At 35.7% G+C, this 13,884-nt stretch overlaps 1 protein-coding gene across 2 annotated transcripts in view; it reads left to right on the top strand.

Annotated features, from left to right (window-relative positions):
• LOC123811973 (charged multivesicular body protein 3) overlaps window positions 1-13,884 on the top strand; it is a 101,820-nt gene that overhangs the window by 11,447 nt on the left and 76,489 nt on the right. The window contains exons 3-4 of one of the 2 annotated variants that reach the window (XM_045828530.1): window positions 3,710-3,825; window positions 10,007-12,024. The exons of the other annotated variant lie outside the window; for it this stretch is intronic. Of the exons in view, the coding sequence (XP_045684486.1) occupies window positions 3,710-3,825; window positions 10,007-11,579 (1,689 nt within the window). The 3' untranslated portion in view covers window positions 11,580-12,024. Of the gene's footprint in view, window positions 1-3,709; window positions 3,826-10,006; window positions 12,025-13,884 lie in introns of those variants that run through there. 2 annotated transcript variants of the gene reach the window in all.

The following is a 13,884-nucleotide window of genomic DNA, read 5'->3' on the forward strand; positions in this document are numbered from 1 at the left end:
CACCAGTGTAATACCTGTAGTACATGTGGAAGACAGTAGGCAATAACCTGAGGTCCAGTTTTTCTTTGTAAGTTTAACTTGACTACACAAATTGACATCAGAAGATATGAGCACTTGGCATCACACACTCTCCAACCCAGTTCCATCCAGTGATGTGCTGGCGCCAGCTCATACCATTTCATGAAGGATGATTGTTAACATCTCTTTCCAACTCCATATTTAGAGATGTCTTGTTACTAACTTGAAGCAGACCATCTGGGCATATTTACACTAAGGAAATCAGCAAATCAGAGCCTCCTGCTTCTTCTGGAGAGCTAGTTAAACATTTATCAGCAAACACTGGTTCCATCCATTCACTCAGCCATCTAACAGATATTCAAATCTAATGTCTGCCAGTTGAAACTTGTGAACACTGAGGGCACAAAGACGAATAATGATAGTCTGTGCCATAAAACAGCTTATAGTTCAGTTAACTGAAATGTGTGGGCCAGTAAAAATCTTAGTACATAGTTGATTATCTTTTCCATCTGAGTTAGATGGTGCATGATGGTGCTAGCATCTTAAGGGATCCTAAAGAAGTATATTAGACAATGAAGTAGAACCTAGGAAAACTGCAGTGGTTTTGCAGTGGAAAAAGTATATTTTTAAATATACTAGATAGGAAGTCTTTATGTTTGGGGTTAAAAACACTGATGCATAGCAAGATACAATTTATGGTAATGTTTGTCCGGAAAACATTCCAAATGACAGGTCATTGGGAAAGTGACTTTCATTATAACAGTAATTAAAAACTTGGAGACTTTCGAGAATCTATATAATCAGAAGTAGAAAAATGAGTTACTAAACCATAAAAAGTTAAAATTGTTTGGTTCAATATAAATATTTAACGAGTACCCAAATGAGTTAAGCTAGCTGTACTACACTGGCTGCAGGAAATACAGTGGTGAGCAAGTGTCGGGATGACAGCAAATCCATTGGGGGTGGGGGCGGGGTGAAAAGATTGCTTCACTTGTAGCCTTTTGCCAAATCTGTCCCAGACTTGGAATTTAGGCTATACTTTCATGTAGTTTTTTTCCAGTCTCTGATAATATTCCCATAGAGAAGTCAACCGCCAAGAAAGATGCCCCCTTTCTTAGTAAGACCAGAGTGTGAATGCCCCTCGGAAACATTGTGCATTCTGTTGGGTATGAGCTATAGTTGGGAACTCTCACTGGTATAACACAGTAGTAATAGACTTAAAGTATTTTGTTATGCCATGTGACTCAGCCAGATGAGTTATTTTGTGAAAATATTAAGATTTTTAGTGGTTGTTTAATTCAGCCTCCACCACATTTAATTTATGCTAACCCTTTCGTTGAATGATATGACTATTTAGGACATTGGACAAAATAATTTCTAATTGCATAAACATAACTCTAGAGTCAAATAAAATGCTTTCATGTCATGCCTAGTAGATCTTTCATTTTTGTGTGGCTTTCCCAGTCAGGGGTCATTAAACTCTTCAAAAGCATGTGTTGGAACAGCTTGCTGAATAAATAGGATCTAGGGTTAAACATTGTCATGTACTTACCACACGGGTGTTCCTGCCTTTCTTCACTCACTTCTGTTGTCTGTGCTGCAGCCTGAGTGCCTGGGAACAACCCCATCTCATTCTTGCTTCCTTTCCTAGCGCTGGAGCCCTTGTAAATCTGAAAGGTACCTGTGCAGTGATCAGGATCTTTACTGAAAGATGCCCCTAGACTTAGGGCCATATCTCATATTGATTAAAGCACCTTTTGATTAATCCCTTGATGCAGTATCACTTTAAATACAGACCTGAAACACTTGGGTTATTTGCAGCTTTGAAATGGGAGTGAAAGGGAGTTCCTGTTGTTGTTGTTGTTATTGTTGTTGACACTATTAAAGATGTCCCCCATTCCCCCACCCCTAGGTGGAAGGCAGGCAGGAAAGCAGAACAGGGAATGTGGTAATATGATTGCACAGACACTTCTTATCCCTGAGCAATTGATAAATAACTTCAAGATTTCTTGGATTACTTGACTGAAAGAACTATTGTATTGACTCTTGAATGGTAAAAAAAGAAAAAGAAAAGAAATGCCTGCCTTGCTTGATTTCCCTTATTCTTCAAGTAAAATTTATATAGCACATTTGGACCATGAAAAAAATGCAAAGCTAAGGACTCAAATGTAACCAGCGTAAACCTCTTCAGAAAGAGCTTTCATCTCCTAAGACCATGTCCTCAAATTGCCCTCTTTCTGGTTACCTCAGCCATCTGAGCATTTGAATAATAACTTGTGTCTGCCTCAATAAGATCATTTATTGTCACTAACAAGTAATAACAAAACCATTTGTTTATGCCCTAAATTGTATTTGTGTGTTTATTAATAGCATCAAAGTTATGTTACAAAATGTTACATATGCATGCATGTCTCTGGGTTTGAGGATGTTAACATCAGTGGTATATGTCAGTGTTTATTGGACTGTTGGCACATAAGTGGCATTTTTCACTGCCATGTGCTCTCTCTTCTTGTTGCCCTTGCAAATCTGTTTGACTTCCAGCAGAAGGGCCACAGATGAGGTAGCTGTACCATCTCCTGCCTCTCCCTGGGAGTTGACTGTTGGCACTTGTTTCACACACACCCCTGCAATTTCACTTCCTGCAGGCTTTGTAAATGTGAAAATAGCCTTTCCCTCCAGAAAGATTACAGGCCCTCAGAGTATTGTGTTATAATTTTGAATTAAATAGTACTAGTAATATAGCATTCATGAAAAATAAAGTAGAGTATATACACCCTAGGCTTAAAATAAATCAAATGGTTGTTTTCATGAGGATGTTTTTGGCTTTCCTTTAAGTTTCTATTTAGTTATTTTTGTTTGTGTTTTTGTTTTTAATAAATATGCTTTTATTTTTGCTTTTTACTGGTATCTTTATTGGAATTCTGCCCTCACTTAAAGCAGGAAAGTTAAAGAATAAAGGGAGAAGGTATGAAAATTTAGGTTCATAAACCATGAGTATTTTTCTTACCAAGGCTAAGAAAAAACTCATTATATACTTTGAAGGTTAATATACTTAATTTAGTTTGCTTTTTTTTAAGAAATATTTTTCTTATCCCAATCTTAATTGTGTTTGAAAGCTATTTGCAAGTTTGAAGTAGTAGTTCAAAAATGTAGAATGCATGATGGTGTTCTTTTTATGTGTTAGAACCATTCATGAGTGTTATGAAAGGACATAGGAATAGTATTGATTTTAGTCAAAGCACCGTTTAAGAGAAAACATGTGTTTGACTCTGGCTCCATAACCATACTTATAAAAAAGTGAAATGTGAACTCATCAAATCCACATGTGATCATTTTAAGTAAACTTTACTTGGATTATTGTTTAAATTTTTCAGAGCAAAGAAATGGCTCCAAGGGCCATTTTCTTACACCATATGGTGAAGAAAGGATGTGGATGGCTTTTTAATATGGCTTTAACTTCCCTTCTCTGTAACTGCCACAGAGTGTGGGAGTTTGATGAACTATATTCAGTAATTTAGGTCTTTCCCAATTGGACAGTTAGTTGCTCCTTCTACGAGATTTCAATGATAATGTGATATAGTAAAAAAGAACTAGGAACAGAACATCTTTTTCAAAAAAGTGAAGTAATGTTATAACTTGTTGTTTTGACTCTAGGTAATTGAAGTTTCTGTTTTTCTTTTGCGGAAAATAGGTCATAGCAAATGACAGAAGCCCCTTGGTGGGTAAAATCCACTGGGAGAAAATGGTGAAAAAGGTGTCAAGATTTGGAATACGGACAGGCACTTTTAACTGTTCCAGTGACCCCAGGTAAGCTGATGAGGCAATTCTTAGATTTTGAGTTCTGACCAGAATTTTTTAAAATAAAGATAATGATACCAGAAGCTTCTTTAAAATGAAAGCTATTTACAACATTTAGCATACTGTTAGTTATACAGGTGCTTGATTAATAGTTTTTTATAAACTGGCAGTTACTTACTTTTTCTCCAAGATCTCTTTTTTCCCTGTCTGATTCTTCTGTGTCCTTTCTAGGGGGGTGGGATTCCTGAGTATGCCTTCAGTCCTTTATGTTTCACTTTTCTTTCCCAGAGGGACTTCAGCACGTTTATGGCTTTAGGTGACACCTTTGTGCTGACCTAATCTTCCATAACTCAGATCTGTGGTTTGCATTTTGGCACTCATTTTTATCTGCTTTATTCCTAACATATCCTGCTTGCTAAACCCAGTGTTCAAATTCAGATTCATTTTCTCTTTCTTTTCTTTAAAAATTTTTTTTAATTTGTTGATTTTTAGGGAGAGAAGGAGAGAGCTAAAGAAACACTGATTTGTGGTTCCACTTATTTATGCATTTATTAGTTGATTTTTGTATGAGCTCTGACTGGGGATTAAACCTTCAACTTTGGCATATTGGGATGATGCTCTAACCAACTGAGCTACCTGACCAGGGCATCGTCTTTTTCTTTAATAACCCTGTGCTCTTTCTACCTTTCCTTTTCTGTCTTTTATTGTTTGTTTGTTTGTTTTTTCCATTTTCTCAGACAGAAATCTTTGTAGGCATATTTGTTGTTCTTTTTGTCGTCACCAGTATTTAGTCTGTCACATGATTTCTTGTTATATTATTCCATTATTTGTTCTTTATAATGCATAAATAGCATGGATAGCATGTTTTATTTAGCACTACGGAAGGGGCATATGATATGTATGTAGAAACCCCCACAACATAAGGCAACTTCTAATGTAGGTAGATACACCTGATTTATGTATCTTATATGTGGCCACAGTGGGAAACCTATGGCTAGAGAAAACCCTCCTGCACCACTGCTAGACCTCAGATTTTCTTGCCTTTCTCCTTTAGCCCCAGGTTTGCTTTAGTTCTCTTTACTCTCTCCTTGATTTGCTCACTTGTAAGGGGAGAGTTGTTGCAGCAGGATACCCTAAGAGATGGGGATAAGGAGGGAAGTTCTTGTATCTCCTGACTCACATTTAATCTCCTCATCTACCCACAAAACTCCATCCCCATCTTCATCACAGAAACTTGATCATAGTTCAGTGCCTTTTGGTGAAATGTCCAAGACAGCCTAAGTACTAATGTTCTTACAAAAACAAAATCATTATTACTTGTCTTTGTTTATGAAAAATAATTGTGTTTAGTCTGGTTCCATCATTTACAGAGTCTTAGTGAAAGATCTCTTTTATCCCACTTGTGATTGCAATATCAGAACAAATGATAATGCTGGTTATTTTGATATTTTTCCAGGTTATGCCAAAAGTCACTATTTTATTGAGAAATATTTAGAATTGATTTTTAAAAAATCAGTGAACTAAGTAATACATTTCAGTCCTGACAGGCATGGCTCAGTTGGTTGAACATTGTCCCATAAAGCAAAAGGTTGCTGGTTTGATCCCCAATAAGGACACAGGGCCTGGGCTGCAGGCCTGGTTCCTGGTTGGGGTGCATGGGAGAGGCAGTCGATCAGTATTTTTCTCCCTGTCTTTCTCCCTCCCTTCCCCTCTCTCTAAAAATAAATAAAATCTTTTTAAAAATAAAAAATAATACATTTCAAACACAACAACTTACAATACTAGGTTGACCAAAAAGTCTGTATTTTTTTTTTTTTTCATAAAAGACACATTTTTCATTTTCACCAATAACTTTATTGATTTAGATATTTTGAGTATGTTGGCTATCTCCCACGTGGTATGGCATTGATTGTTCTCAATTAATGTTCCTATTTGATCACTGTCGATTTCATGTGGTCTACCAGAGCAATCTTCCAGCAAGAAATCTCTAGCGCGAAACTTCGCAAACTACTTCCAACACGTTCAATCAGTCACAGCACCTTCTCCATACACTGCACAAATCTTTTTTTGCATTTCAGTTGCGTTTTTAGCTTTCTTGAAATAATAAGGCATATATGCAAAAAACATTGCATATTTTCTTCTATGATCAATATTAAAGTGGCTACACAAAAATTCACCAATTTTGTTAAGTTGTTTAAAGTGCACACTGATATGACAGTTGTCACCATACAGTCTAACAAGATTGCTTTGAATGAAGTTAAAGACAACTAAGCTCTACTAGAGCCATCTTACAGAAAAAATCAAATGAACTTTTTGGCCAACCTAGTGTATTAGAAAATATCAAGTAAAAACGAAATTACAAAAATATAAAGTTGAAACACATATTACAGTCTAATATTTAAAGTTAGATAACATTAATAAAGAGTTTAAAAATAATCAGTAAGCACAACATAAAATGAAGATAATCTATTAAGCATGAGACATTGAAGGAAATTGTAATATTTTATTTTTCTGGTGTAACCTTATAAAGCAAAATATAGCAGAAGTGTCATAATTGAGGCCAGTGGATTTTAGTGCAGATTTTTCTAGCTTCTTTTGGAAAAGCTCTTTTTGATTCTGTACTAGCTGAAAAATGGTGAAGATACATATAAGCTACCTCTATACATTTTCATCTAAATCCTTCATCTTCAAATAACCCCACCTTATTTATGATAAAGATATATTTTTGAGAAACATTTTGCTGTTTTATTGATTGCAAGTATAATTTTTTGTTATTAGAGAAGCACTTTATCTTAATTTTCATCACAAAGGTGAAGATTTTGATGCACAGTTACTTGTATCAGTTCTAATACTGTCATGTTCATGTTTCCTTTTATTCAGAAAGTCTTCCCAGATAAGAACTGTTCTTGCTACGAAAACTGTGCTTAATCAGGGTTTTTTCTTTCTTTTGAGGATTTTGGAGATACAAAAGAAGAAATAGTTAGAACTGGTCAGGAAATAGTTTTACTCAGCAAGCGTTTTAACCATGTATTGAACAAGTGAGTCATCATTTTGATTCCAGATTTTTAAAAACACCATATCTCTCTACTCCACTGCCAAGTTGCCTTCTTTACTGTAGCTCCTTCTCTGGGTGGCCTCCAGGACAGCCTCCTCTGTCTAGTGGGCCAGTCCCGTTGCACAGCAGTTTCACCCCCACAAGACCATTCAGGACCACCATCTCTGGGCAGTGTCTGACTACCATGGCAGAAGTTCTCATTCCTTGACCTGCACATCCAGCTTGCCTGGCAATAATCCTGTCATTCCCCAAACAAGCGATCTAGCTCAGACGACTGACCTTTCAGCCATCTATTCTCTGCTTTTTTTTTTTTTTTAGTGAAAGTACATTATGAAGTGGTTGTATATCTTGTGGGGTTTGGGGAAATCAAGGTAAATGGGTTGGGGGTACCTGTTGTGAGAGCCTCAGGGGTAGGGGCCCATGGAATAAGCAGGGTAGGAGAGATTGGAGGAAGGGCCAGGAAGGCCAAGGAGGCTAGTGACTTCATCTGAAGAAATCACATTATATAAACAGTATCGAGCGTGCCATACCAGAAACTGTAGTACCAAAACTCACAAGCCATGTTTTCTATCATTTTTAGTCTTCACATTCTCTAAGAGATCTCAAAAGATTTACTTTAAAAACTAGAGGATATTTTCATGCAATTGTTACTGAATTTATTTAGACTTTTAAAAAGTTTTTTAAAATTTGACAGTTAAAGTTTTTATATAGATAAAAGGTAATATAACATTCTTTAAAAATAATATGTACATTACTCTTTATTTCTAATGTTTAGCAGTAAGGTTTAAATTAATATGATATACTTTTTTGTGTATTGGATTTCTTTAGAAGTGTGTTTAGATAAATATGTAATGGTAGCCTGGTGTTTTATAAGTATTAGAGTGTTTATCAAGTCTGGAAGACATGATTTAATTTGAAAGATACATGATAACATACAGAATTTTTCCTGACTCTTAAATTCTATCTGGAATGATAAACCTTAAAACTGTCACTTAGCTCTGAACTGAAAAGAAAGCACATAGTACATTTGTTTTCTTATATAGAAAAATAATATTCACTAAACTGCCTGTTTTATAGACTAAGGTTTTCTATCAGAAAGATTGTCATTCAATTTATAACACAAATCAGAAGCCAAATATTCTCTAGAGTGGTTTCAAAAATACAAGAATGACCAAGAAGAGTAGGACTGTGTCATCATAAGTGTCATATGCAATTAAAAAAATTAAAGCTATTTAAAGATATTTAAGATGTAAATAAGACAATTATCTACATGTGCATTTGTTGATTTTGAGGGAGGGTAAAAATAGCATTAATGTCAATGAATTACTGTCTTGCATTAGACAAATACATTGTTAAGGGATAGAAGATATTTTATTTTTTTAGGACGTGTAATTCTCAAACCATTTCAGTTAAAGTAATATTGATATTGATGGAGTCTTGTTAAGGAAGTGAATCAAGAGTTGTGGTCTGTGATTCTGAACCACCCAGATAGTTTCCCAGAGTCATCACTAACCTTGACTTTATGACATAACATGTTGGCTTCGCTTTATTATTTATTTATTTACTTACTTACTGCCATTCATTTACAAATCTGTAACAAACAAAATGCATCAACAGTTGTTTGGACTCCAAAAAAGAAATATATCCACGTGGTAGATTTTTCTCAACTTTTACTGAGGTAAATTTACATAGCATAAAATTCCACAGGGTGGGTTTTTGAAAAAAAAAAAAAAAACCCTTTTTTTTTTAAAGAGAACTATTTCATTTATAATCTCACCACTGTAATACAATAACCATTTTCATCTTTTTAGTATTTCCTCATTTGTCAATTAGAGGAAGAGTAAGTAATGTCACAAATATTATAGTAAGAATCAGTCCATTTCCAAAGGGATTGGAGTTGTGACCCTACTAGGTAAATCTAAACAAGTGATTTAATTTTAGATAATTCTTCTGTACTGACTCTTATAAAATGGGGTCATAGTTGGACTGAATCTCTTCTTAAATCTTACTGTTTTTGTTTCTTCTCTGTTAAATATTCCTATTCATGGTCTTTAGTAAAGAGATGAGAGAATACAAAACAATACGGGACTTGCTGTTTGGTAGGTGAGCTTTTGTGCACATTACTCTGTAAAGTGCATGCATCAGGCATTGTGGTGGGTGCCTAGGTTAATAAATAGTCACAGCATGGCACCTCTCATCACAGAGCCTGCACTCAAGTCAGGGCCTGAGGGTGTAGGATGATCTATCTGTTTCCTTTTCTCTTTGCTTGTCTGAAACTAACCATTCTTAAGACCTAGTTTTGTTTCCAAACCTTTCATGAAATTTTCACCAGTTCAAACTTAACAATGACACTCCCTTTTTTTAACTTTTTCTTAACATTATTTAGAAATAGAATATATATAGTTTTATACTTATTTTGTTTCCTTAATAAGATTTTCAATTCCTGGTGATTAGGAATTATTTTCCTATTATCTTTTGGATCTTTGTTTGTTTTATAAGTGGCTTTTTATTATTATTTTTTAATTATTGTATTGTTGTTCAGTTACAGTTTGCATTTCCCCCATCACTCCCCCCCACCCCAACCAAACCCACCTCCCTCCATTACTTCCACCCTCCCCCTTGGTTTTGTCCGTGTGTCCTTTACAGTACTTCCTGAAAACCCTTCCCCCCACTATCCCCTCCCTCCTCCCCTCTGGATATTGTTAGAGTGTTCTTAATTTCATTGTCTCTGGTTATATTTTGTTTGCTTTTTTCTTTTGTTGATTATGTTCCAGTTAAAGGTGAGATCATATGGTATTTGTCCCTCACTGCCTGGTTTATTTATCACTTAGCATAATGCTCTAATGCTGAAGTATTTGCTGATTCTCTTGATTTTCAAGCTACATTTTTCTTTTTAAAAAAGACGTAGAGATATAAGGCACACTACAAAAAGAGAGCTTACTTTTCCTCACATACAAGCTGCCAGATACTGGTACTGCCTTTGATTTTGTAGAGGTTATTTGGTTTGGGGGAGAGGGAATCTTAAGCACTAAAGAAACTTATCAGGGGAAGAGAGATTGTTTTCACAGCAGTGAGGATGAGCAAGCTAGCTTATCTAGCAGCCTGGCTGTTTACTTACAGTTTACTCTCTTATAGATACTGCAAGAGAAGAGGCTGGGTACGATCCACACTCATTATGTCTGTTCCACAAACAAGTACTTCTAAAGGGAAAGTCATGCTTAAAGAATACAGTGGACGCAAGATTGAAGTAGAGCACATTTTTAAGTGGATAACTACTCATGCAGCTTCTCGGATCAAAACTATTTATAATGCTGAACATTTAAAAGAAGAATGGAACAAAAGTGATCAATATTGGGTAAAAATATACCTGTTTGCAAACCTTGACCAACCCCCAGCTTTCTTCTCTGCACTGAGTATAAAGTTTACTGGAAGAGTTGAGTTTATTTTTGTTAATGTGGAAAATTGGGACAACAGGAGTTACATGACAGATATCGGTGTATATAACATGCCATCATACATACTTAGAACTCCTGAAGGAATTTACAGATATGGGAATCACACTGGTGAATTTATATCTCTTCAGGCCATGGATTCATTTTTGCGCTCATTACAACCTGAAGTAAACGATTTGTTTGTTTTGAGCTTGGTTCTAGTTAATCTTATGGCTTGGATGGACTTATTTATCACACAAGGAGCTACCATAAAGCGATTTGTGGTTCTCATAAGCACTTTAGGGACATATAATTCTCTATTAATTATTTCCTGGCTACCGGTGTTGGGCTTTTTACAGCTCCCTTACTTAGATAGCTTTTATGAATATAGCTTAAAATTGCTGAGATATTCTAATACAACCACACTGGCTTCCTGGGTAAGGGCGGACTGGGTGTTTTATTCGTCACACCCGGCCCTGTTTCTCAGTACATACCTTGGACACGGTTTACTAATTGATTACTTTCAGAAGAAGAGACGGCGCAACAACACTGATGAAGTCAATGCCAATAACTTAGAGTGGTTATCAAGTCTGTGGGACTGGTATACCAGCTACCTCTTCCACCCGATTGCTTCTTTTCAGAACTTCCCTGTAGAATCGGATTGGGATGAAGAACCTGACTTATATTTGGAACGATTAGCTTTCCCTGACCTTTGGCTTCACCCATTGATACCAACTGATTATATAAAAAACTTGCCAATGTGGCAATTTAAGTGTCTGGGAATCCAGTCTGAAGAGGAGATGTCAGAGGGTTCTCATGATACTGAAAATGACTCAGACATCGAGAGCACAGACACTTTTAGCAGTGAGAAGGAAGTGTTTGAAGATAAACAGAGCAGAGTTCACAATTCCCTAGGAAGAGCAAGTCACTGTGGTGCTGAGGCTTGTTCATGTGCCAATAAAGACTGTCAGACCAGCCTGTACGAAAGGAAGGGGAGGTCATATGGGTCGTCCAACACTAATGAAGATATGGAACCTGATTGGTTAACTTGGCCTGCTGATATGCTGCACTGTACTGAATGTGTTGTTTGTCTAGAGAATTTTGAAAATGGATGTTTGCTCATGGGGTTGCCTTGTGGTCATGTGTTCCATCAGAATTGCATTGTGATGTGGTTGGCTGGTGGCCGACATTGTTGCCCTGTTTGCCGGTGGCCTTCTTATAAAAAAAAGCAGCCATATGCACAGCGTCAGCCCTTGTCAAATGATGTCCCATCTTAACCATGTGCAATTTGTCCTTTATAAGCTTTGAGTATCTTACAGCTTGCCTTTTTAATGTTAGTCACAATGTTTTTGTGGTTTGAAGTTTAGTTTAATGTTAGTGCAGTGACAGGAAATACACATTATGCTAATGTTGATGAAATTACTTGGTTGTGTGTCAATTGAATGCATACTTAATTGTGAAGATTTTTATTTACAACATTGGCAATTGAGAAGTTAATGTTTTGTTTTGTTTTGTTTTTGTAAGCACAAAAGACGTATGGTAGGAATTTATCCTAGCAAGACTTTATAAAGTAGGATCAAATTCTAATGGAATTGAGGCAATTTCTTATCCTAAATGTTTCCCTTTTTACAATCTCTGTCCAGCATCTCTTGGTTAAATAATGTATGCTCTGAGACATGAAATTAAAACAGATCTATGAAATAAATTATTTTAAAACCAGAAGATTACAGCTTTTCTACTGTTAAATTGTTTTTGATAAGGTTTCTGAATTCTGTAGATGTTTTATTGATTTATTAGTGTCACAGATAAGTGAAACATGATTCATGACTCATGAGGGAAAAAAAAAGACAAAAATTATGTTGCTAACACTGGCCAGAGGTGATGTTAGTCTATCTTTTGGGTTGGTTAGCTTTATTGGGAAGGAATTTAATGGTGGGCCTTTTTCTTTAAAGTATTAAATCATTTGTGAGTATTTAGCACATTCATCTAAATACAACCAACTGTAGTAATTAGCCATCTAGAGATTACTTTATATCTTTTTCCTGACTTTTTATTTTGAAAAAGTTCAAAACTACAGAGACGTTAGAAACAAAGTATAATGAACACTGATTTCTTTATCTAATTCACCAAGTGTTTACATTGTTACATTTGCTTTCTGTTCTCTGTGCATATTGATCATCTTTCTTTTCTCTGGTTGTTTTTCTTTTTCCTAATCCCTTTGAAAATACTAATAAATTTCAGTATTCATGATGCTTTACTGCCAAATATGTCACTACGTAGCTCCCAAGAATAAGGGCTTTGTTTTTTGTTTTTTAAAGATTTTATTTATTTATTTTTAGAGAGGGAAAGGAGGGAGAAAGAGAGAGAGACAGAGAGACAGAGAGAGAAACACCAATGTGTGGTTGCTGAGGGCCGTGGCCTGCAACCTAGGCATGTGCCCTAACTGGGAATCAAACCTGTGACACTTTGGTTCGTAGCCCGCGCTCAATCCACTGAGCTATGCCAGCCAGGGCGGCTTTGTTTTTTTGATACAGTCACCATACCATTGTCATTCCCAACAATTTTAACATTTAATTTAATAACATCTAATATATAATCTCTGTTCCCCAATTGCTTCCAAAATATTTTGTTGTATTTTTATGTGTTTGTTTTGTTTTCATGAACTCAGACAAGGTTTATGCATTTAAGTGTAGTCTCCTTCCATTTATTCTTTAGAGCAGTTCTCTGCCTTTTTTAAAATTTCTTTTTCTTTTTTTTATGTCTTAACTAATACTAACATTTTTGAAGGGTGTGGACTAGTTGGCTTATAGAATGTTCCACATTCTGGATTTGTTTGAATGTTTCTTCATGATTAGATAAAAATTAAAGATTTGCCTAGATAAAATGTACTCCCCATTTGCTCGACATCAGGAGACACAGGTCACTTTATAATTAAGAATAAACTTGTGTGAATATCCTGTTACTTGATGACCTTTAATCCAATGGTTTTAATATCCACTGGTGATTATAACCCGAATCAGTTATTAAGAGTTGTAACATGGGGGTTTTCTGATTTCATCTTACATTTATTAGCTGAATATTTGTGTATGTGAAGAAGAGCTTTCCATTTTCCACTTTTCTCTCTCACACATTTAATATCACTATCGACTTGCAGATTCTTTTTATATCCAATGTGCCAAAATTCATTATTTTTTGACACTCAAATCATCCCAGATTTGGTGAGAGCCCCCCTAAGCCAGCTTTTATGCCCTATTGGCATGTCCCTTTCAGTCTTGAAGAACTTCCTTGCTTTTCATTATAAAGTATTTCAGGCTCATTTAGAAGTTTCCCTGGCCCAGCCCTGTAATCAAATCATCTCTTCAAAATGTTCAAGTTTCATGGTGGACTTCCATTGACTAGTCCCCAAAACAGTAAGGAAAATTTTCACAACAGATTGCTGCTGGGTCACTTCCAGAAATATTTCTTCTCTTTATGGTGCATTCAGCCTCATTTTCATACACTAATGGAAACAGTGAGGACTAGCAGTTACTTTGTATTATTTGGGAGCTTTTAAAAACATTTTAAAAGGCAAACATTTTACTT

This window comes from Phyllostomus hastatus, unplaced genomic scaffold (assembly GCF_019186645.2).
Source record: "Phyllostomus hastatus isolate PE091 unplaced genomic scaffold, TTU_PhHast_1.1 phas_scaffold_78, whole genome shotgun sequence".
NCBI lineage: Eukaryota > Metazoa > Chordata > Mammalia > Chiroptera > Phyllostomidae > Phyllostomus > Phyllostomus hastatus.